The sequence below is a fragment of the Ursus maritimus genome, unplaced genomic scaffold (genome assembly GCF_017311325.1).
Source record: "Ursus maritimus isolate PB19 unplaced genomic scaffold, ASM1731132v1 scaffold_8, whole genome shotgun sequence".
NCBI classification, from domain to species: Eukaryota; Metazoa; Chordata; class Mammalia; order Carnivora; family Ursidae; genus Ursus; species Ursus maritimus.
This window is the reverse complement of record NW_024426996.1, coordinates 42,710,820-42,736,666: the sequence shown is the minus strand read 5'-3', so window position 1 is coordinate 42,736,666 and position 25,847 is coordinate 42,710,820. Positions and strand designations below refer to the sequence as shown.

General features: G+C 42.2%; 1 protein-coding gene across 1 annotated transcript; it reads right to left on the bottom strand.

The window, feature by feature from the left end:
- Nucleotides 1-665: 665 nt before the first annotated feature.
- Nucleotides 666-25,692, bottom strand: LRRC66 (leucine rich repeat containing 66). The gene is made up of 6 exons (XM_008701468.2): nt 24,040-25,692; nt 22,486-22,540; nt 21,562-22,062; nt 10,141-10,310; nt 4,917-5,106; nt 666-3,112 (listed from the first exon to the last, which is right to left on the bottom strand). The coding sequence occupies exons 3-6, from the start codon at nt 22,055-22,057 to the stop codon at nt 840-842; spliced, it is 3,129 nt and encodes a 1,042-aa protein (XP_008699690.1). The 5' UTR covers nt 22,058-22,062; nt 22,486-22,540; nt 24,040-25,692; the 3' UTR covers nt 666-839.
- Nucleotides 25,693-25,847: the final 155 nt, after the last annotated feature.

Genomic DNA, 25,847 nt, shown 5'->3' with positions numbered 1-25,847 from the left:
AAAACAGGGTGCTTTCTGTGCAAACACTGGTTTGTAATAAACTGCCTAGTCCCGTCCAGGCTGCTACACTGAAATGTCTCCTTGTATAGACCTATGCATGAACTTCCACGGCATATAGCTTAGAGGTTACTCAGATACAGGAAATAAAAGAGAAAGGGTCGGAGATAAGACAGAAATTTCAGTTGGCTTTCCTGGGTGGATGTCATGATACTGTTGACCAAGAAAGAGAATGTAGGAGATCATGTTTGTGAAGGAAAATTATGTGTTTTAGGTCCCGGGATGATCTATGTGGTTTTGGGCCACTGGGGTTGAGAGTGTGAGTCTGGAGCTTGGGAGGGAGGCCGGGCCTTGTGGCGCACATGCGGGTGCTGTCTGTCTGGGGCTGGTGGGGAAGCAGCGGGGCCCAGGGAGAGCAGGACATCCGAAAGACCAGGAGCAGAGCTTTGAGGAATGCTCTCCGAGAGGGCACGCGGAGGTGAGGAGGGGTGTCAGGAAGGAAAAGGAGAAAATGCCAGAGAAGCAGGAGGATACACGGAAGAACACGGCTCCTGACGGCCCAGACTAGAGAGTCAGTCCAAGGAAGGGCTAAATGAGGAGAGTGGCAGGGTAGCTTTTCCTTTTTACAAAAAGTATCACTTCTCTTGAAGACTGATTTTTAATTTACAGTTTGGTCTACAAAATGGTTTCTTTTTTTAACATCACTTATGAACAAATATTTAGAGTTGCTCTGAATCCCCCCCAACTTTGTGGTTTCACGATCACCCTCCAGAAAGCTGTGCTGTTCTTTCTGCAGACTGTTCAGCGGTTCTGTCTAAGGGCTTCAATCTGTACTCAAGATGTTACTTGAATTCCTGTTGATTTTCAAGTTCCACATCGCAGTAGAGCAGGTCCTCGTACAGAAAGTCAGCTCCCAACAGGCGGCCATGGGTCTGCATTTGAATATAGAAGTTACCATCGTCTTCTTCGGACTGTAACAGATTCCCTCCCGAGCATGTACCCCAGTCCTCCTGCGGCCCCCGCGAACTGGTTTCGTTTGGGCGCTCCTGTGGGATCGGCGGCCGGCTCCGGGCGCTGGTGCCCGCGTAAGCCCCCTCTCCCCGCTCACACCCGAGAGCCGCTTCGTCACTGCGGGATCCTAACAATCGTGTTTGGCTTCTGACCTCTCTGGAGTCAGAGTCCTCGGGAGGGCGTACAGACCCCTCATTCGCATCAGTGTCCTTCGGGTGGGAGTTCATGTTGCCCCCTTCAGAATTTTGTTGTGAGGGTCTGAGGTTCTCACCCGCGGTGACCTTGAGAGGAGTGTCCTTTGGAGCCGTGTTTCTTTCCTGAAGGCAGGGTTCAGATTTATAAATGTCAGAGTCTCTTTCACGACAGTCGCTCCGCTCAGGATCGGAGGGGACGTCGGCAGACCGTGGTGGTGTTGGTGGTGCGACATCCACATTAAAGAATTCCAAGTCTCTGAGCGAGTATTGCCACTCTGCCGCCTCAGACAGGAGAGCCGCGGCGCAACCACAGAGGGCGGCGCCCGGGAGCGCCGCGCTGGCCGGACTGCTGCTGCCCAGTGACCCAGGCGAGCTCAGCGGACCCTCAGCTGTGTCGGTGGTAGAGCCACCTTCCAGAAGAGTCTCCCACAAACCTGAGTCTGGACCGGAAATGAGGGGTTTTTCCAAACAATCCTCCCGGTTCTCACATTTCTCTAGAATCTTCTGGCAGGGGGTGCTGTCCGCAGGATCCTCCGATGATGTCACATTGTCCCTCCGCAGCCCTGAGTCTTCGTCCTCGTCCCTCGGGGGCTCGCTGGCTCTGTGGCTGTCCTCGCCTTGTGCCTCTTCTTCGGTCACGTTTCTTGCATCCTCTGAACTTACTGAACTTAGAGTGAATAAAGACCCTTCGTCGGACTCCGACTCGGAGCTGCTGTCCAGCACGCGCCGAGGGGCAGGAGGGGCCGGCTTCTGCGCTGGTTCTGCGTTAGCGGGACTGCCGTGCGGGCCACGGCCCCCTCCGGGGGGAAAGAGCTGCGGGGCTGGGCTCAGCTCTCCCGGGTCCCTGAGAGGGACCGCACCGTGGCAGGCGGGAAGCCCGTCCTCAGCTCTGGCCCCCTGCAGCCTGTGCTGCTGTATGTCCCACAAGGTCAGGTAAGTGCCCGCTTGCATTTCCTTGGAAAACTGCGAAGGTAACCGCTCATTCTCTCCAGCCCCCGGTGCTTTCGTGTGCATTTGCATTTTAGAGAGAGAAGCTGCCATTTCTCCTGAGAGCTGTGCGTTTAATTCGCTTGGGTCATTATGAATGGAGCCAGAGACAGTCTGCAGTCTGCCAGCTAGCACAGGGGCGCCTGCTGGATGCGCGCTGGGAGAACCTTCCTGGGCCAGAGTTGCATAATTTCCTTCCTCAAGAACATCTTTCTTGCGGATGTGATCCTGTCCTGCTGGAATTTGTTGGTTACGATCAACATTCAGCTGTCCTCGGAGAGTGGAACGGGCTGCACTGTCACTCAGAAGTACGTAATCCTTCCCAGCTCCCCGCCCTCTGCTGTCCCCATGCGGTCCCCCACTCTGCCGGCTGCCGGGCTCCCTTCTACCCTCTCCCAAGGGTCCGTTGAGGATGACAGCAGCGCGGCTGGCGGGCTCTTGGAGGGGCCAGTCTGTCCTCAGGTGCTGGGTGTTCCCTGCAGCTTCACCGTCACCAGAGAAGCCTGCGTTTGAGCACACGTTATCCGCGTTGTCCGCGTTGTCCGAGCTGGGCCTCTTGCGCCCGCATCTCTGGTGCCACAGTCTGTCAAGGAAGGGCCTGGCGAAAGCCCCCAGGCAGAAAGCCACTAAGAATGTGATACAGACGGCCAGGGTGAGGTCCTGGGACACGTTTGTGTTTCTGCCAGCCGCTGGCACATCCCTGGGGCTCCTAGCCCATCTGGGCAGCCGGTGCAGCCTCTTGCTGGCATGGGCACCCGTGGGCCCCTTCCTCTGGAAGGTGCCAGGGTGCTCAGACCGGCCTGCCTGGGGCCTCTCGGCTTGGCCCAGTGGGAGGCTTTTCACAGGCTTCACAGGACCACGAGGGAGGTGGGTCTCCCTGGAAATTCTGCTTCGGAGGGTCCACCAGTATGCCTCCTCGTCCCCTGGAAGCGGGGTGGGGGGAAACAAACAGTGAGTCGACATGGAAATAAGGCTCTGTAGGTCCCCCTCAGTCCTTACCTGGCGATGTCTAAAGTGTGCATTGCATGACGGTAAGCAGTGTTACTGACCGATCAATTGGTTGTAGCCAGTAGTATGTTTCCGGCCCCCTGTGCTTTTACACTTGGCTGTTAGGCTTCAGACTGCTACTCAGAGGCCCTGGAGGCTGTACATTTCTTAGGCTTCCTTCCTGACTGCTGCTCATGGGAGGAAAGCAGACAGACAGGGGGACAGCTACATTGCTTCTCTCTCCTCCAACTCCTCCACCGACGGCACATTTCCAAGATTATTCCATCAGCCACCTGCACACCCTGCCCGTGGCTCTACCTATGTGCATGATATCATTTTCTCACGATGCCCCAGGGCTGGTAAACAAATATTCAGGTTTCTCACTGGTTCCTGACATTCTGCCTTCCATACCCAGAATGCCAGTGGTGGCTTTTACAGAGGAATGAAACGGGGTTGCTGACATTAAGACTTATCTGTGATCTGGGCGCCTGGGTGGCTCAGTTGGTAAGCATATGACTCTTGGTTTCTGCTCAGATCATGATTTCATGGGTGGGGAAACTGAGCCCCGAGTGGGGCTTCATGCTCAGCGGGGAGTCTGCTTGAAGATTCTCTCCCTCTGCTGCTCTGCCCACTCGCTTTCTCTCTCTCTCTCTCTCTCTCTCTCTCTCTCAAATAAATAAATAAATAAATCTTAAAAAAAAAAAAGACTTCTCTGTGTTCTTCATAGATTTCTTCTGAACCTGGTAAGCATGGCCATGTTTCTACTTTGGTGGCAGTCATAAGTCATGAAAAGAACAGAGTCCAGGACTCATTATGAAAAACCTTACCCACCCACTGCCCCCATATCCAGTTAGGAGTTTGAGATTTAGCCGAGATAGTTAATGGCAAAAAAAGTTTTCTGGAATGTTCAATTCTAGTAACATAGTCTAGCATTTTGGGAGAATGTCAGGGAACAAAGAAAAGTATAGTTTTGAAATATGTGTTTTGTGTGTACACACACACACATACACACAGAACACACACACACACACACACACACACACACACATATATATATATATATATATATATATGAAAATAGGATTATACTTTCATAGGGTTAGCACACATTTTATTTTATTTTAATTCCAGTATAATTAACATACAGTGTTACTTTCAGAGGCAAACACTTTAAATCATATTTCACATTTTAAAAGTTCTTTCTTTGATCAATTATTTGTTAAGAATTGGGAAACTAGGGCACCTGGTGGTTCAGTTGGTTAAGCATTTGACTTGAGCTCAGGTCGCGATCTTGGGGTCCTGGGATAGAGCCCTGTCTCAGGCTCCCTGCTCTCAGCAGGGAGTCCGCTTCTGCCCCTCTCTCTGCCCCTCCCCCTGCACGTACTCTCTCTCTCAAATAAATAAATAAATAAATAAATAAAATCTTTTAAAAAAAGAATTGGGATAAGAATGTGACTTTGTGGGGGCTTTCTCTCCCTGTGAAGTTACTGTTTTTGACCAAATCCAATTGTTTCTGAGCTGTCTGAACTGGGTTTCTTTGACCATGTGAAAAAAATCATTCACGAACTGAGGGTAAGAGTTCGGTACCAGTGATTATAGCAGCCCGTGGCTGACTTAATGCCCTCATCAACACTCTCGCTTTCAGGGGGACTGTCGTGATTTCCAATGAGGTTACATTTTTCATGTGCTTTCCCCAGTTCAGCTGGAAACTTTCAGAAAGAAGAGGCACCACTGACTTACCTACATACTTGCTGCAGATGCCGTTCCAGGTTTTCCTCCAGGATTCAGAAATGACATTTTGGAAGGCTGCCACGCTATAGTCACACTGCCATCGGTTATCAGCCAAGTCCACGTCCAGATGGGGACGTTCCAGAGCAATGATCATCATGGGTAGGATGGTGGTCAGAACATTGCTGCTGAGGTCTACGACCTGTTTGACAAGAAACAAATTTAAGGCAGTCTGTGAAGAAAGACATTGAGAGACAAAATAAATAATAGTTACAGATATTGTTTCCATTGCTATGGAGGCAATACGAATTTAGCTCTGATTTGAGAGTCAGAGAATACTGGGTGTAAATTTCTGCTCTGCCCCTAACAACTCTGTGAGCCTCAGCGAACTGTTCACTTTTTAAGAGCCTCCCTCCTAGGGTTGTTGTAAGGATTAAATGTACGTGAAAGCTTTAACTATGGTGCCTATATTAGATGTCCAGTCTTCTCCCCTTCCGTCTTTCCTATGAGTTGTAAGTTGTACTTTCAGATAAAACCGAGACTCCCGGTTCTTATCAAGGTCTAGAATTAGATATCAGTTCTAGAATTTCTGGAAGCACTGTGATCTTGAAAGTGACCAGAGATACTGGACCATGAGAACACAGAACACAGAAGAATTGTGGTTGACCAGAAGTAGCAAAGAGAGATCTTTTGCATCAACAACTATCTCAAGGGTAGTAGTAGAGTTCCCTGCATCTGGCCACCTGGTATACACAAGATGACTAATTTTCTAGTCTAATCAGAAACGAAGGGGAACCTGGGGAACAAAAAGGCTTCAGTGGCTCTAGAAACACAGAGCAGGATCTGTGGAAGTTGGGTATGGCCGTGACGTGACGCAGCAGGGAAGGCAGTTGGGTGGAGCTCTCGCTACCGTTTGCAGAGTGCTGCTGTGTGCCTGGCATTCTACGGGGAACCTCAGTCTTCCCCTCCCCCTTTTCACAGAGGAGGAAACTGGGCTAGGGCACACGGTACATACCACAAAGGCCCTAGTACCAGGGCCTGGTACAGAGAGGGGGCTCAGTAAATAATGGAGAAAGGAATGAATGAATGGAGTGGCACAGCTGAGATCTGATCCAGCTCCGCAGCTGCCTTCCACTCTGCAACACGCTCCCTCGGAGCCTGGGCTCCCACTGCCCGGGAGGGAAGGGCTGGGTGGAGGAGGCCTGTGGCAGGAGGCAGCAGGGTGGGGTCGTGGGGCTTAGGGAGGGGCGGGTGGTAGTTAGAAGAACAGAAAATCGTAAAAGAGAAAATGTAAACCTTGCTGGAAGGAAGAAAAAAAAAAAAAAAGAAAAGTGGGCCATGAATGAAAGCCAGAGAGGCTGAATGTTATCCAGGTCAATTGTTTTATAAACATCAGGGAAAAAACAGCATTGGCATCTTGGGTTATATAAATTCTTAAGAAGAGCTGATTCAAACAATCAAACAGCACCATGACCAAGACCGCTACGTGTAGAATCAGAATTCCCCCCGAACGCAGGTAGTGAGGGTGACCTTTCCAGTGCTGAGTAACGACGTAGTCTTGACTCCCAAAGGAAGGCTGTCAAAAACAGGAAGGAGGGGGCTTGGGGGTTAGGGGGAGACTCAGGGGTTAGGGGGAGAAAAAGCCACTTTGCTCGGCCAGGCCTTGCCTGCGATGCACAGCTTTCTTACGTGCCCCTCCTCAGCAACAGAGTGGAATACTCCGATGTGTTTCGGGAAGTTATCTTCCTTTTAGTGCATATCTGCATTTTCTTCATCCCAGCGTCTTATTATATTACAAATCATGGAACTGAAAACAAAACTGGAGCAAGGACAGAAAACTAATAAAATGATTCAGGAGGAATAATTTCTGAGGAAAGATTAAAGCAGAACAGTCTAATTTGCCTAAAGAGAAAGCCATCCACCATCATTTGAGAGGGGTGCACATTATAGAAAGATTGGGAGAGGCAACGAATCTTGCTGCACAAATCACTGCATCCAAGAAGAATGGGAAAGATGAAGAAAAGGAATGCTAATTTGAAATGTCAGTGAAACTTATTTCGTTCCATCTAAACACGAGGATGAATTCATGCTTTGAAAAATCTATCTGGCTTCGCAAAAGATTTCCACACGGGAAGACATAGCACAGTACAAGTATTAAATATATCTCCCGAAAAAGAAAAAAACCCAACATCTATTTTGATATTCAGCTTTCTGGTACCAAACAGTTCCATCAAGTTCCAAAACCAGTTTTTAGAGTTATTGGCAAACATGTAGAAAGGATAATGGAGAGAGAGAAATTGTATGATTCTGGGCAGTTCAGGTGAAGGGAGAATTAGATGATTTAAAACATTCTTGGAGCTAAATGTTTTATGCTACAAACATTTTTAGTTTGCCTGTAGCTTCTCTTACCTGTGAGCTACTGAACACTTATGAGGCACAGTAAAAATGCATAGGAAGTAAGAACAGACATGGGGCGATAACACACACGAATACACTTATGATCAGTATACAGGATGCTAAATGACGTTAAATGACGTTCCCAGGCAATCCGAGAACCTCTTTGTGGGGAGCTGGGGAGCGCTGCCAAGTTAAGCGGCCTTTCTCCTCTGCTCTGATAAGAACTGTGGCAAAGGTGGTCCCCAGTGGTCCTGCCTCCTGATATTCACGCCCTTGAGGAATCTCCTCCCCTGGAGCGCAGGCAGGGCCTGTGAGTTGGGTCTAAGCAGTTGATTATGGCAGAAGCAACGTGATGTCACTCCCATGATGACACTATGTTAGCTTGTAATGTTTCTCTTGCTAGCAGGTGCTCCTTCAGGCTCTAAAGCAAGCCGCCATGCTGTGAGCTGCCCTACGGAGAGGCCCACGTGGCACAGGACTGAGGTCAGGCTGAGGCTGACAGCCAGTAAGGAGCCAATGAGGAACTGAGCCCTCAGTCCCACAGCCCGCAAGGACCTGCGTGTTGTCAACAACCATGTGGGCCTGGCAGCAGGTCCATCTCCAGCTGGGCCTTCAGGTGGGTCTCCAACCCTGGCCAACACCTTGACTGCAGCCTCTTGAAAATACCCTTAGCAGAGGACCCAGGGCCTTGCCTGGCTCCTGACCCTCCAAATCATGGATAATACGGGTGTGGTTTTAGACTGCTAAATTAGTGGAATTTGTGATATACCTAATCGTGATCATTATCCATTTATTCATTCCTTTGTTCAGCAAGTGTTTTTAAATATGTATTACAAAATAGACATATGCTAAGCACTAGAAAACAAAATAGATTATGATGTATGTCCTCAAAGAGATTATGGCAATACAGGCATTAATAACTAACCATACCTAAAACTAAATAATTTCAGTTGTGATAAACGCAATGAGGAAAAAGCATGGCACGTTATAAGTGTATATAAAAGGGCAACAAATTCAATCTGGAGGCCCCACGAAGGCTTCCTTGAGGATTCAGAAGAGTTAGCTCTCCCAGGCACAGCATCAGCATGGGATACTTTAGCCTTGGTGTGAAGATAGAAACAGTAGTGTAGTGAGCAAGGGAGAGTGGTTTGCAATGAGACCAGAGAGGCAGGCAGGGGCCAGGCCCTTGTTGGGAAAGTGTAGAAGGATTTTTAACAAGAAGTGGTACAATCAGATTTGAATGTTCAGAGAGTGGGGTACTGTGGCCACTTCAGAATTTCCGTATGTAGTCTACATTTAGAAAGAGCTTGCTATATTTCAAGTACTATTCGAAGCACTTTATATGCATTAAGACATTTAATTCTCACAAAATTCATGAGAAAGGAATGAAGTTACCTCCATTTTTCAGATGAGAAAACTGAGGCACAGAGAGACGTGGTGACTTGCCCAACATTGTGTGGCTGCAAAGTGGCAGAGCCAGGGTCTCAACCCAGGCAGCTGAGCCCAGAGCCCACCACCTTACCACTGCTTCACTCTCCTCCCTTCGATAGAGGAGGGACTTGGGGGGCCCTGGCTGACAGGTGGCAGTTGGAAATTTGTCTCCCACCTATACTTGAATAACACTTTTCATAAAACGGGAAAAGCAGCTGTCTACATCGATGCTGTCTAATATGATGGCCCTTAGCCACACGTGCCTTTCAAGCATTGAAATGTGACTTGTCACATTGGGATGTGGCTTTGAAGTCTTAGCATGAAAAACAATGTAAAATATCGCATTAATAACTTGTATATTCGTTATATGGGTAAAAGGTAATATTTGGGTATACTGAGTTAAAAAATATATTACTAAACCAAATTCACCTGCTTATTTTTATTTTCTGAATCTAGTTACTAGAGCGTCTAAAATTGCATATGAGGCTCGCAGTTTGTTTCTGCTTAATGCTGCGGGCCTGTATAAAGAGTGAGGGTCTGTGACAGAGCATGTGGGGGACAGCGGAATCCTTCCCTAAGACCTTGCTAGATGTCCCACTGGAAGCCCCTCGGCCTTTCAAAAGGAGCACTTCGAGGAGATTGGAAATTATCTGGGGAGTGAAGAGTGGGGAGGGTGGAGGAAAGTGCTTAGGGCAGGGCTGAAGCGGCCAAGCTGGGAGCAGCGCTTTGGCTGGGCATGGGGGGGTTGGGGGTGGTCCTCCCCTTCACATCTGTCAGCTCTTCAGTGAGATTAACTGCAAGGTGCCTGAGCTCCAAACTGTGACACAGAGCCCCCACGTTGCGTCCCGTGTTTGCTCAGAACAGGAAGTGGAGTGCGGTCAGTATGGGCTGTTATTATGATCATTTTTATTATTTAGGGCCCCGTTTGGGTTTGGAAGCAACAGTGTCACAGGACTTCAGAGCCCCCTAAGGTCCCAGTTGCCCACAGCTCTTCATGGCCCGGGGTGGCTCAGGGGGGCCTCCTCAAGTGCTGCAGATTACACAAAACCCAGGGGACCTGGACCACCTCGCAGTTAGGGAGGGAGCCTCCGCTATAACCCAGATTGAATTTCCTGCCAACTGGTAAGTGGCAACTTGGAGTTGGGTTTAATTTGATTTAGAAAAATAATGCGCCAATTCTTGCGGCTCAGTATTATGCTCGAGTAAAATTCATGGCCGTTACTGAGGCGTTTGATTTTTGAGGCAAGAGAGAGGCTTTGGCAGTTTTAGCAGTCTTAAAATAATGTTAGAGTTTTTGACTAATAGCCCGTACTCCTGGGTGTGGAGAAACTCTTCCATTGAAATAGTCTTCTAATGTAATTGCCCGGATGTCTGTGTATTTGAAATACTCTAAAAGTCACTTTATAACCTGTAACTTCTTGAGGTCCTTGAAGGCTTCTGGATGAATCCTGAATATTCTGTTGCTCTTTAAGTAGAGGTTCTCCAGCCGCAGGCAGTTGCGCAGGTCAGACGGCCCGATCTGTGCTATCCCATTGAATGACAGATCCAGACTCTGTAATGACTTCAGTTTCCACAGTCCTGTTAAAATGAAACAGCACATTACGATATACATGGGTGATCCTACTGGAGCACTGTTTGTCATGGTGCGACTGTGCAGACACCCTGCGGGGCTGTCTGCGGAGGGCGGGCCCAACGGCCGAGGCTCCGGGGATACTGCGCACGCCCACCGCCAGGAAGGAAAACGTTCCGTGGCAGGACAGCCTAGAGTAGGATTCTTGGGGGAAAGAGAGCCACATGCAAACAGATACATGTGCTCTGAGCAAGCGCAGGAAAAAGGCCAGGAAGGAGATGAACGAAACGATCAGAGTAGTAACACTCCCGAGTTCTTGTTGGTCCTGTAACATTTCTAGGCATTCGCTTATTTTTCAGAGGTAATAAGTTGTAGCAAGGTTTTATTTTCTGACAAAAGAATCTGATTGGGTTTTGGTCTCTGTCTTTGTATTATTTCACTTGATTCCAGAGAGTAACCAGGAGGTCCATTTGGCACAGAACATAAAAGCTGGGAAGGAGGTGCCAGTCATAGCAGACTTCCAAATCTGATTTCCCGTATGAGGCTCCTAAGGATGCCCTGCATTTTCACATTTCCCTTCTGCTCTGTTCTCACATATAGTCTGTGTCTTTTTTTTTTTTTTTTTTAGATTTTATTTATTTGAGAGAGAGCAAGCAAAAGAGAGAGAGCACGAGCTGGGGGGAGGGTCAGAGGGAGAGGGAGAAACAGACTCCCCAGGGAGCCCGAAGTGGGGCTGGATCCCAGGACCCGGTGATCATGACCCCAGCCCAAGGCAGACACTTAACCCACTGGGCCACCCAGGCGTCCCCCACGTGTGGTTTGTGTCTTGAACCAACTACTACTTAGCAGATCAGGTTGGTTCAATTCCAGAAGGGTTTATTCCTTGTCTGCTGTCTGCAAGGTACTCATTATGAGACCGATGATGCAGAGATGATGACTTAATAGAGATAGCTATACATCGATGTTATCATATGTTCACATCAGCTACACAAATTAAGAGATCATTAGGACAACTCAATCAAAACATCATGAGCCAGGCACTTAGTGCTGAGGACAAATAGAGCATAGCATCTTTGTGTCTGAGTGAGTGATAAGACATACACACAAGAAAAAGTTACTAGTTATACAAGCAGCTACACCCCCACATCATCCTACCATCTTACTATAAAATTAACTGTTGTTTGCCTGTCAGCCTTTCCATCAGATGATTTAGTCCCCTCCGGGAGGAATTCACATCTTTGTTAACTCTTGTAATGCCTGGAATATAATATGTATTCAGTAAGCCAGAGGTCACAGCATTTGACCTGCACATAGATTTAAAAATTATTGCGCTAACAATAAAGATTCAGCACAAAAATTTGCATTTCTAGCTTCTCTTGAAAAAGTAGAAGTTCAACTGGCACAAGTTAATGCTTGGTTAGAGCTGAATGAGGGCTGCCTGCTTCAGCTGGGGCAGGCCCTTACAGAAGATGATGATTTCTTGGTATTCATGCCTCTATCAAAAACAGGAAAACAAAGGACAGGCCAAGAAGCTGCATGTTTAAAAAAAAAATGGGAGAGAACCAAGGCTGATATTGAGCTGGCATAGGCCTGTAAGAAATACTTCCCTATCGGTTTGTAAATAACCACTGCTGGGCCCTCGTGTGCTGCCGCACGGCCCTAGGCGCCCAGCTGGAAAGCCCAGGCTAACAGGCCAGTTGTTAAGTATTTTGAATATAACCCCTAGAGAAAACATGTTTCTTCATGGAGTGAAGGATATTCCTACATATTTTAATATGCAAACATACAGCTCTGTGAAAAAAAATGCAGCAGAAGGCACCAATATAAAAGAAGCGATAGTTTCCTTAACATTGTCATGGCCCTTGCCTGGCCTGTGTATGGATGTGACCTCATAGTTCCTGTAATATCTCATTGCTTAATTGAATGGAACTCAGACCCTTGGAGTGCAATGGAGGGAAGAAATCATTTTAAAACTCCTGTTTAATTGTATAGTCTTTATGCTCTAAGCACTTCACAAACATCTCCTTTTAACCCTCACAAAGCCTTGGGCGTTGTTACCATCTTGTAAATGACAAAACCTTGGTGCAGTGAAGAACTTGCCCCATGTCATAGTAGGTGGAGCTGTGGAACTGGAATGGAAACTCAGATCTCTTAACCATTACTGTCTAGCCAAGAAGATTTCATACAAAAAACCCCACAAAAAAACAAAAACAGTAAACATGTATTGTAGGACTTATTATATACACACACACACACACACACATATATATGTATATAAAGTATATGACAATGCTAGCCAGGAGAAGAGAGGTGGAAGAATATTGTTGTAAGTTTCTTGAGTTACAGGCAAGTAGTATAACACCATGTAAAACAGACTATGATATTGGGATGTATATTGGAAATCCCAAAGCAACCACTAAAACGATACAACAGCAAAGAATTATGGCTAGTAAGCCTACAAAGGAGATAAAGAGGATAAATTTTAAAGATACACAATTAATGCAAAAATGGTAGAAAAAGATAAAAGGGTGAACAAAGAATAGAAGGAACAAATAGAAAAAATATCAAGATGATAGATAGAAATAATAGTCTAAAAACACCAAATAAGAGGCAAAGATTCCAAGTTTGGATAAAAATTCAAGAGTCAGCTATATAATTCCTACAAGAAACCCACTTTAAATATAGAAATGAGTAGGATACATGTAAGAGGATGGAAAAAATAGTCTTTTCTACAAATGGTGTTGGAATAATTGCATATATTTAAAACTTCAACATGTTATTCATGCCGTGTACAAAAAATTAACTCAAACTATTTTAAAACTATCATAAACCTAAATGTAAAACCTAAATTTAAACCTAAATATAAATAGATCATAAACATAAAATATCAAATGTAAAAAAGTAAAGTTATAAAACTTCTAGAAGAAAACATAGGAGAAAAATCTTTGTGACTTTGGATTAGGAAAAGAGTTCTTAGATATGACACTAAAACACAATTTCTAAACTAACAGAGTGATTAACTATACTTCACAAAAATTTAAAATTCTGCTCTTTGAAAGACATTGTTAAAATTAAAAAAAATACTCAAGCCACAGACAGGGAGAAAATATTTACACATCACATATCTGTGAAAAGTCTTGTATCCGGAAGAAATAAAGAACATCAAAACTCAATAATTTAAAAAAATTAGAAATTGGCCAAAGATTTATATACATCATCAAGACATACAGATGGCAAATAAGCACACAGAAAGATATTCAATATCATTAGTCATTAGGGAAATCCAAATTAAAACCACAATGCTATACCACTATGCATCTATTAGTATGGCTAAAATTAAAAAGATGGCCTATACCCAGTATGGGTAAGGATGTAGGAAAACTGAAATTCTTACACAATGCTGGTGGGAATTTAAAGTGATACAACCACTGCATACAACACTGGCCATTTCTTCAAAAGTTAAACATCTACTTGACATACAACTCAGCCATCCTACACCCAGGTTATTTACTCAAGAGAAAAGAAAGCATATATCACCCCAAAGACGTTGTTTCATTATTCTTTTAATGTTGATAGGAACAGTAGCGATGATCCCTCTTTCATCTCTGATACTGGCAATTTGTGTCTTCTTATTTTTTTTCTTGGTTACTTTGGCTAGAGGATTATCAATTTTATTGTTTTTTTTCGAAGAAACACATTCTGGTTTTGTTGATTTTATCTATTGTTTTTCCTCTTTTAAATTTCAGCAATTTCTATTATTCCTTTTCTTCTGCTTGCTTCAGGCTTACATTGCTCTTAACTTCTTTTAATTTCCCAAGGTGGAAACTTCTGTTATCGATTTTCGACTTTTCTTCCAGTGGTTGACTTTAATGCTATACATTTCCCTCTAACCACTGCTTTTGCCATATCCTACAAATTTTGATAAATTGAATTTTCATTTTCACTTAACTTAAACTATTTTCAGATTCCTTCAGACTTCTTCTGCGACACATGGATTATCTAGAAATATGTTGTTCAATTTCCAGAGATTTGAGGGGTTTGCAGCAGCTTTCCGTTGCTGATTTCCAGTTTAATTCCATTGTAATCTGAGAACATACTTTGCATGATTTCTGTTTGTTATTCAAGTTTGTTAAGATGTGTTTTATGGCCCAGAATGTGGTCTGTCTTGGTAAATGTTTCATTTAAGCTTGAAAAAAATATGTATTCTACTGTTGTTGTAGGGAGTATCCCACACGTGCCAATTAGATCAAGTTGATTGATAGTGATATTCAAGTCAACGACATCCTTATTGACTACTGCCTGCTTAATCTATCAATTGTCAGGGGAGTGCTGGAAGTTTCCAACTACAGTGGATTTTTCTTTTTTTTTTTTAATTAAAAAAAATTTTTTTTTAAGATTTTATTTATTTATTTGACAGAGAGAGACAGCCAGCGAGAGAGGGAACACAAGCAGAGGGGAGTGGGAGAGGAAGAAGCAAGCTCCCAGCGGAGGAGCCTGATGTGGGGCTCAATCTCAGGACTCTGGGATCACGCCCTGAGCCGAAGGCAGCCGCTTAAGGACTGAGCCAACCAGGCGCCCCCTACAGTGGATTTTTCTAATTCTCTTTTTAGTTGTCAGTTTTTCCTCACATATTTTGACACTCTGTTGTTAGGCGCATTCACATTTGAAATTATTATCTTCAGGAAGTGGCCCCTTTATCCCCTTTATATCATGCTTTATTTATCCCTGATAGTTTCCTCTTTCTAAAGTCTCCTTTGTCTGAAATTAATATAGTCACTCCACTTTTCTTTTGACTAGTGTTTATCTAATGGTTTATCTTTCTTTCTTTTCTTTTCTTTTTTTTTTTTTTAAGATTTTATTTATTTATTTGACAGAGAGAGTGGGAGCACAAGCAGGGGGAGCAGCAGAGGGAGAGGGAGAAGCAGGCTCTCAGCTGTGCGGGAGTCTAATGCAGGGCTCGATCCCAGGACCCCAGGATCATGATCTGAGCCGAAGGCAGACCCTTAACCGACTGAGCCACCCAGGCGCCCCTAATGGTTTATCTTTCTCCATCCCTTTAGCTAGCAGCTTTATTTATAATAGCCAAAAAAGACAGCCTAAGTGTCCACTAACAGATAAACACATATCCATACAATGAATTCTGGCAATGAAAAGGAATGGACTTTTAATACATACAACACCATGGATGAATCTCAGAATAATTAGGCAGAATGCAAGGAGCTGTACCAAAAATGAAAGTACACATCATAGGATTGCATGAATATAAAATTATGGAAAATACAAACAAATCTATAGTGTCAGAAAGGAGATCAGTGGATCTCCTCCTTACTTGAACAGAAGGGAGAGGGTGGGTGGGAAAGATAGATTATAAGGGGGATGAGGAACTTTTGGGGGTGCAGATAGTTCATTAGCTTTTTTTTTTTTTTTTAAGATTTTATTTATTCATTTGACAGAGATAGAGACAGCCAGCGAGAGAGGGAACACAAGCAGGGGGAGTGGGAGAGGAAGAAGCAGGCTCCTAGCGGAGGAGCCTGATGTGGGGCTGGATCCCATAACGCCGGGACCACACCCTGAGCCGACGGCAGACGCTTAACCGCTGTGCCACCCAGGTGCCCCAGATAGTTCATTATCTTGATAGTGGTGATGGTCTCATGGGTCAGTGTGGTTCAGTGAGTCAAAGGACAGATCAAAGAGTGCTCAGAAGACAGAGGAGCAGAGACCTCCAACAATGTAGAGACAAAAGTCTGAGCAGTAACAACAAGATTGTTGATGGGTACTCTGAATTTCATGTGAACTCTGAACCTTTGCAGAAAGAGGATGGAAATCACCTACAGTTACCCATTGTACCTCAGATCACAGAAGTGACCATCATAGCCGACTGGGATGGGGAACAGAATTAGAGACTCAGGATTATCAAAAGGCACTAGAGGGGAACTGACATTTTTGAGCACCTGTTATGTACCAGATGCTGTGAGAAATGTTTCACATGTAGCATCACTGTGTGTGTGAAAGTTTTTACAAATACTATCTCTAACCCTCATATCCTCCCTGTATGGGCCATTATCCTCAGTTAAAAATAAGAACCAGGCAGCTTTTTATAGTTTAAGTGTCTTGTTTAAGGTCAATTAACAGGTAAATAGGATAACACAAGAAGTATAAGAGAATAGAAGAAGAGTATAAGAGTAAATAAGGATGGGACCAGAACATCCTAAGCATGGGGGTGGGGGTAGGGACTTTTTGAAGGCAGAGAGTAACAAGGATACCCCCTTATTTGACTCCCTTCATAATATCAAGCTAAGATCCCCAAGAGGAAGGTAAACTTCTGCAGATGAGAAGACTGTTAAGTTCAGTTACACCTCCTACATGAAAAATTTCCATCTACTTCCAATTTTAGAGAATTAAGGTCTAATTGTCTCAAGAGAACTGGTGGGGTCCTATAAATGACATTGTTTAGGGTCTCCCAGGATGGAGTTGGGAAGTTTGAGTGAAGTCTTCTACAATACTTGGCCGTGTTTCAGTGGGGGAATGTGTTCTTTTAAAAATTTTGTATCGTGAATCAACGTTGAGGGGGTATGCAGCTGAACAAAAGAAGTTGGGAGGGGCATTCACGGCTAGGGCATGGACATCAGAGGGTAGATTCCATGTTTCAAGAGAGGGGAGTTGAACATTGGGAGGAAAATATGGAGGCACTTTTGTGGAGAAGGAATTATTTATTGAACTGCTTTCTGATGATCACATAAACCAGGGGAGGCAGGAATCTGATTAGCTTTTGCATTTAAGTGGCCAGAGGTGTTTTATTATTTCCAAGAAATTGTCTCAGTGTCTATTAGAAGAAAGGCCATAGAGGGTACGCCCCAGACACTAAATTGCCTTAGGAATGTTCCTTTGGACTATGAACTTCTTCAGTGCTGTCCTAAAAGTGATAATCTGATAACATAAAACAATGATATTCAGGAGGCTACAGCTTCAAGTTCAAAGAGTGTTAAGAATTGGAAGAGTCTGGAATGGTCCTAGACAAGATATTTGATTCATAAGGTCAGCCCTTAAGGTGGTCAATTTTATACAGGTGAGGCGAAGACCTTACTGACGTACATTCATGTTGTCATTTTAGAACCTGACCTGGTTTGGAGAACACAGGTTATTGGTATTTCCTTAATCCAGTAGCAATCAGGAAGAAATCTAAAATAAATAGAATATAACATACTTTTGTTTTTTACCGAACATTGGTTATTTTTGTTTCTTCCACCAGTTTCACAAGTCCGGTATTATTTCATCTCATTTGTAACACATTTATCTCTTGGGTTCTGTAATTTAGTATGTTAAATGTCAGGCATCAAATCTGGTCTGTCAGCCTCATTGGAGTCCCAGTAAGATGCTGGTCCTTCTACATTTCCAGGTACACTATGGGCACTCCAAAAATACTGTTTGACGAAGGTGGGATAGTTTAACTGGAGATGGATCCCATTTGTTTTAAATATTTTAAAACTGATTTTTCTCTTATTAACGCTGTACTCCAGAGATCTGAGAGAAAGGTGGAGTCATCAGTAAGCTTAATTCATAGCTAGCTAACTGTTTGTAAATTGCATTGGCTGGCGCCTCCTCTGGGTGTTTTGCCACCCTGGAGCGTGTTGGTGACATCACAGCTGACTGACGATATGGGATCAGTTGACTCTGGGTTAGTCAGTGTAATCTTTTACTCTTACAAAGATGGGCTTTCGTGAGTGAAAGCAACTTTTCATTGCTTCTATAAGCTGTCGCCATTTGAAGACATGGGACATGATTTATAAGAGTACACGTGTTATAAGGCCAGTTGCTTGATTGCTACTTTGTGAGAATCTCTGATTTATTATTATTTTAGATGAGTGCAAGCACTTATGTAAATAGGTAGACACAAATGATTCTCTGCTCATGAATTATAGTGGGCCAGGAGTTCCATCTACTGCAATAGTTATTTAACATTTTAAAAAGATAACTTGAGATTTAGACAAAACTGAATTTATAATTTGTTTCTAAATAGACTGCTATTCTCAATGTGTGCCAAGAGAGTAAAAATAACTAATATTTGCAAAGTACTTTACAAGCATACGAAGTACTTTTCACATATTTTAATAGCTACCATTTATTATGCCAAATGCCACGTTACATTAGGTTCTTGAAATACATTTTTCCTTTAATCCTCACAACATTTCTATGAGTAAATATTACGTTATCAAGATGTTACCTTTTTAAGAAATTTTTTAAAGTAAACTCTGTCCCCAAAGTGGGGCTCAAACTCACAACCCCCAGATCCAGAACAGCACGCTCTACTGACTGAGCCAGCCAGGCGCCCCCAGATGCCACCTTTAAACAGGCTGAGTACAAAGGAATCAAAGAACAAAGGGAAAGTCAGAAATAGAATGGTACTCCAGGCAGCCTCTCCCCTTTACCAGCTTTTTCCCTCCGAAATGGGATTTCAAAGTCAGAGTGACTGAGCCCCGGTCGCAGAATCATAGAATGGCAAAGGGATGTTACAGGGGGCTCGAATGAAATGAGTGATGATTAGAGGAAAATAACTCAAATCACAAAATGCTATGGATAAAAGAACTCTGAATTATATCCAATTAGATTCAGGGCTTACATTGGCCTTCCATCATCGACTGGTTTCATTCATCTCTCTATGGTTTCATCTGCTAGAGTTCTAATAGAATTTCAGATACATGATTTGCTCGTTTCACTTTTTCTTCTCCTTTGTAAGTTTAACATTGTTCCTGATATTTTGGGGAGGCAGAAGTTCAACTCAGAAAAGAAAGGTGGGGTTGGATGTGCATTTTATAGCGGTGTTTGGTCCTTAAATGGACATCCCCTTTGACCCCCAGTTAGCTCTGGGGAATTCATCTGTCTTAAGGAGACATGTTCAGTGGTGGGATAATATTTTGACATATTAATCTTAAAACTCTATGTCTCTCCTTCCATTTCTCCCCGTTCAACCGGAAAGTAGGCTCTGCGTTAATTACCGCAAGGGAGGCACAGTACAAGGCGGAAAACAGAGGAGTCTGCAAGTCTTTCTGGCTTTTGTTTTCCAAAGGCCTAAAGCTTTGGAGGAAAGGAATTTCTAGATCTAGACAGAGGGTTTTGAAGAAACAAAAAAATGGGAAGAATTTTCTCCAAACTGAAAAAACTGAAAAGAAATATTCTCCGGCTGGCTGGGGTAAGGGACACACACACACACACACACACACACACGCACACACACACACTTTGATGTCTTGTTAGGGTATACGGTTCCAGAGCTGTGGTATGAATTTGGGGAAAAGCAGAAGAAAGCCCATGAAAGACTAATGTTAAGTGCAAGTATCTCTGCACCCCAACCCCAACTGATCCTACTAGAATGGGGGCTCAGAATCAGAAATTATGTTGAGTTAGAGACAATAGAAGGTTATATCTCTAGTACACTTGAATTTATGGGTTGAAATTCACATCTACCATACTAGTTAAAAAATGTTGTATCATATGGATACATGTAGCTATAATGATGATCATTATATAGAGTTATATAGAGTTATAGCAAACAAAATGGCAATAGTCTAAATGTTTGATTAACCCAGTTATATGTCTATATAAAAGCTATTCAACTATTTAAAATATTATTTATGAGATTGCTTAATTATATAAAGATGTTCAAAATATACTGTGATATGAAAATACAAATTATGAAATATCACGGAAAGTATGATCCAGTTTTGAAAGAAAAATATGTACATAGGCATGAGGAATAAACTTCAAGAATATATACATTGATCCTTGAACAACACAGGGTTGAGGGGTGCTGATCCCCCACGTGGTAAAAAATTTAGGAAAACTTTAGGTTCCCCAAAACTTAACTACCAAAAGCCTACTGTTGACTGGAAGCCTTACCCATAGCAGAAAGTCAATGAACAAATACGTTGTATGTTATATGTATTATATACTGTATTCCTACAACAAAATAAGCTAGAGAAAAGATGTTATTAAGAAACTCATAAGGAAGAGAAAATATATTTACAGTGCTCTACGGTATTTATGAAAAGAAATCCATATATAAGTAGACCTGTACCGCGGTCAACTGTAGTACATGAGGGACTTCAGTTTTTTGCTTTAAATTTTTAAAAATTACTAATGTTCTACAAATAACAGGTTTAAAAAAATAAGAATACAATAAAAAATTATAAAAGAAGATGCAACTAGTTTATACTTTACACTGAAAATCCTGCTCATTGCTTTTATGGAAAAGCTTAGGGAGAGAAGACTCCTCCCCTTCTCACACAATTCTGTTGATTTGATGACTGGGATAGTCATTCCTTCACCTGGTAGGATATGTCAAAATGATGCTTAAAACAAAACCAAAAGCTGGAGAAAAAGCCAAATGATAAAAATATGAAAAGAAAGAATGGAAAAGAAGAAAAACTAAATATGCATAATTTGGGATGGAGGAAAAAAAGACAATATTCTCACATTTTCTTTTTTAGCAGACTGTCTTATGTAAAGTAAGTACTTAGCAAATAGTGACCTAAACTAAAAACAAACAAGGAAAGGAAATTGTCTAGCACTCCTGAATATTAAAAAAGGCAAAGGAAGTGTTGTGGATTATGAATCTATTTTCTTAATAAAATATTGGTGATTAGTTAAGGAGCTCCGACATGTAGATTACTGAAGAGATGAGAATTTGTTGAACAACAGGATATGTAGAGTATCCTGTTAGAAACCAGGATAAAGAGTTCTGATTTTGATTTGATAACAAGAAAGTTTACATATTGATGCTGCAACACTAGCGTATCTCTAGTCTACGTTTGGAGGACAACTCGACAAGCAGATGCAAAATGTATTCTAAGGAAGCAAAAATTATAAATATGGCAACATACTTAATTTGAATTGTGCTACACATTGAAAGTACACGAACTAATTAGTTCTTAGTGCTTTCTATATTTAGTAACAAATATATGATAATCAAAGTAGGTAATCGGACATCATGCATTATTATTTAGCACTTAAATACTTCCTAGTGTCTCTCGACAAATCTATATTACATTAATGTAAGTTATAGTAATGGGAGATTAAATTGCATTGGCTATGAATGCCATATATTGTAACTTGAAAGTCCACTAAGAAACTCATTTATTTGTCCTGATAAAATTGCTTTACTTTCAGCGACTTCCTCAAAACTGAAAACAAACATGGAATTCTTCCGGGCATAAAACATCTCATTGTTTCTTGGTCTAGTCCGTGTGTTAAAATTGTACTTACCCTTGGGAATGTCAGCGAGCTTGTTTCTTTGAAGAATCAACACCTTTAGAAATGGAAGCCCGCGCCTCAAGCTGCTTCTGCGGCGTTCGCCCCACGAGGACTTAGCACTGGGTAGATCCAGTGAGATGGAGCAGATGGAATTGTTGCTGAGGTTTAGTACTTGCAAAGCGTGGAAGTGTGCAAGAGGGCTTAAGGTGATGTTCGAAATGCGATGGTTGCTGAGGTCCAGATGTTTTATATTCCAGTCTTCTTTTTGCACGTGAGACTTTAATAGGTCCCTAAGGAAACTGGCGCCTGGATCCGCGGTGGCTGCTGACTGTGGTACGTCCACACGGGCATCGTGCTTTCCAGGAAAAGAACAGTTTGTCAGAAGATACCCATTCCATTGGCACCCAGAATTGAATAAAATCCTGCCTTTTCTGGATGGGTTTGTCATTGTTCCAGTAAAATAAAGACCTATTAGCATTGTTAGGACTCGGAAATGTAGGTTTTCCATAATGCCTAGAGAAAGAAAAATGGACTTATTCAAAATAACGTATGTGAAAATTAACAGCAAATAAGCAGAAAATTCAAATTTCAATTTAAGATTTAAGAAAATTATCTTGCCTTGATTGCCAGTTTAAGTGCGTGTTTGATTTCTTAGAAGTTGGGGCATTAAAATGTAGCTGAAAATGGTAAAGCTATGGGGCGTCTGGGTGGCTCAGTCGGTTGTGTCTGCCTTCGGCTCAGGTCCTGATCCCAGCCGGGAGTCTGCTTCTCCCTCTCCCTCTGCCCGCCACCCCACACGTGCTCTCTCTTTCTCTCTCTCTCAGACAAAGTCTTTTAAAAAGTGGCAAAGCTATAGTATACAGTTACACTTATGTTACATTTTAAAGAAATAACTCCCCTGATTTTTCAGAAAATACATATTCACTTGGGCCTCACCTCTGTGTCTGTTGTTCCGGGAACACTCACCATGCAGTCTGCTTCGGAGGGAAACCTACCAAGATTAAAGATGTAAGTTTTCTTGCTGGTCATTAGTACTGAGCAAAGTCTATTATGCTTATCTACAACCGGTAATCAGCTACGCGGTTTATTATGTGAGTGACAAGCCATCCAGTTACACTAAACCGTGAACTATGTGAAGGGAAAGTTCAACTCACACAGGAGACTCTTGATTTTTTAAAATTAAATTAAATTTACATTTTTTTGTGACTTTAAATTTTGAAATTATTGAGATATATACAACATACACAAACTGGGTTATAAAAGGATGCTCTGCATCAGCCCCATGAAGATGTAATAAGATACATAAACATCAAGTATCTTTTCATCAAAGATTGAGAAGCAATTGAAAATTTTTAAATAATTATCTACAATGGCTAAATGTATACACATAAAATTTAAAAGAAAGTGGATACTAAACTCCCCAAAAGACTGTAAGCTCCCAGAAGGGCCATGTTTTCCAAATATCTATATATCTATAGATACATATAGACAGAGGGAGAGAGAGAGTTCCAGTCACAAGAGACTCTTGCTTGTTTTTAATGACTAGAACCATATATGTGTGTGTGTATATATATATATGTATATATACACACATATACATGTAATAAAATACATATATAATTCCTCCCCCTCCTCCCCATGTTTTCTATTTTCAATAGTCTGCAGTCTGTCCCAGGGCTATGCTGTTTGGATGACTAAATGCATGGAGTGAATGAAATTTAACATGCAACTTTTAAACTGTGGTTTTATACAAGGTCAATACTCCACATTTTGCAGGGCACCTAAATCCAGGTACACATGGCCATGAACCGTAAAGGTGCCCTACAGCATGGAGGAGTGATTTGTTTTTAAAGCGTGCCTCTTACCAAATACCAAAAGTTGAATGAATTAATTTGTCCAGCCAGAAAGATATTTGTTTCTGTATTCAAAGCTGCAATCATTATAAATACAACTGTATACCAAGTTAATGTAACAATGTGACAACCAAAAAATATAGTCATTCACAGGGACGTTACTTTGCAGTATTGAAGAGAAACATATGATTGGAAAATACTTACGGGGGCAGAAGTTAAAGATTTTCATTGACCTTGCTCTTTTTAAGTTGAAGAGATTATTTGAGTTCAAAAAGCTAGATAAGGATAATTTTACATCTTAAAATGAAAGACACCGATTTGTAAAGAAAAATTATGTATACTACATAGAGACTTTTATTTATGAGGTAAAGAACCCCTGAAAACTTTCTAAGGGAATTGGAAACAAGTAAAATGTCAGTCTTTAAATGGACACGTTCAAGCCTAAGTATGAGGAAGCAGTTAGAGGTGTGTGTGTCAGAGAGTGGGAGACATAGGGAGAAGGAAACAAAGGACAACGGAAACCAAGAGGCCATTCTTATATAAAAGAGAAGTTAAAACAATTAGAAGAACGCAGAAGAAAGTATGTTTGGTAAGATGTAGGAAGAACACAACAACAGTAACAGTTTCTAAGGCATACCTTATGGTCCTTAAGTGGTCAAACGGGTCTCTGTCTGGATCTAGCCAGGTGGGGATTTAGACCTGAGCCTTTGAGGCTCCACCCATCCACGCGTGGAGCCTGCCTGGCCCTGGCAAACCTTCGCCCTTTCGTCTTCCAGGCTCTGGCCTCTTGCCACAGTGACAGTGTGCACATTCCCCTGGGACACGGAGGGAGGAGCCACTAGAGAGAGACAGTCTGCAATGCACAGAGGGTAGGTCTATCCGAACAGGAACTGTACAGCTTGGAGCTATGAGCTCCAGGATTCCAGAGAGATTACATAAACACTAATGTATTTAAGTATTATCAAGCTATAGTTCAATCCATCATGTTTGTATGATTAAGTAGAAACCTGCCAGAATTTTAACCATTAAAAAATCAACAGCAAACAATTTACAGAATCTTTATTGTAAATAGAGATCATTAATAGTTATTACAAACTGAATTAACTGAAACTCAGGTTAGCAATCCGAAACAGAGTTATAGGTTTATTTTTGTATGGTATAATTTGTAGTCTTTGCCCCCTCAACACTTTTTAAAAGACTACTAAAATTATCAGCATTTCAGTGGTCTCTTTTTTGTCAAGTTTAGCACCGTAACATTACTTTCCTCTTAAAAAAAATTCGCTCAAAGCTAAATAAAACTTCCACCTTTCATCATTAAAACTATCGCACAAAATTTATTACTTTTCGTAATGCAAAAAGAATACAAATAAGGATATTTTAAAATATTGCAGACCATATATAGGCAGACACTTGTGTTGTTTTGCATTTTCCTAGCTGCCCACTGGATGGTTTCTGAAATACTTTGCTTTTATTTCGTTTGTCTCCCTTGTCATTGCAACCTATCTCTGAAGTACTGCAGTTATTTAAACAAGCATGTATCTACGCCCCTTTTCTGGGATCCTGTCTGTCGGTCTACTTTCCCCGAGTCTGCTGCTTTTCGTATCAGTGCTCAATGCAGTGGACGAACAACTAGCAGAAACAGGCAAAGTTAACATTTCAGTTTTTGAAAAATACCATCTGGTGGTGAGAATGAGGAGCTGAAGCTTTACCCTTACGCAAAGTAGATCACAAGTGAAATGGACGGTTTGTTCTTGATCTCATTTCCAGTGAGCTTTCCAGGTCTACATCTCAGTGAAAAGGCAAGGGCTACCTGCAAAGTGTCCTAAAATACTATATACCTGTTACCTTTACAATCAGTTCTATAAAAACATCAAAATATCCTCTCATGTTAAAAGCACTTAATGGAAATGTATCAAAAACACAAGTATTTCTCAAAGAGGAGTAAAAATAGATTGCTTCGTGAATTATACTCAATAAATACTTTGTAACGTAGTGTTTTGTGGTTTTTGCAAAAATATTTAAAGAGACTTTCAAAACAAATCTAAATAGAGCAGACAAGTAAAGAATGTAAAATTTAAAATATACTAAGCATCTGAATGAAAATTCCAATGGATTCTTCTGAACATCATTCAAATATGAAATGACACTGAATATATTCAAAGATCTGAATATCACAACAATTAATAACACTCAGAGGTCATAAAGTTCACGTTTTGGGTGATGGGCATTAAGGAGGGCACGTGATGTGATGAGCACTGGGTGTTATAAATTTTATTGAACACTACATCAGAAACTAATGATGTACTATAAGTTGGCTAATTGAATTTAAATAAAAAAAATAAAGTTCACTTTTTCCTTCATTTAAAAACTGCACTCAGTATTATATAGTAAGTCAATCTCTTTTAGTACATTTTAATGACTATTCATAATCTCTAAGGCATTTGG

Excerpts from the sequence above, each read along its gene's own strand:
- LRRC66 (XM_008701468.2), bottom strand. The coding sequence starts at position 22,057 with ATGGAAAACCTACATTTCCGAGTCCTAACAATGCTAATAGGTCTTTAT. Across the intron at positions 5,107-10,140 it reads AGGACCTCAAGAAGTTACAG|GTCGTAGACCTCAGCAGCAA; the intron begins GTTATAAAGTGA and ends CTTGTCAAACAG. Across the intron at positions 3,113-4,916 it reads CATCTGCAGCAAGTATGTAG|GGGACGAGGAGGCATACTGG; the intron begins GTAAGTCAGTGG and ends CCCCGCTTCCAG.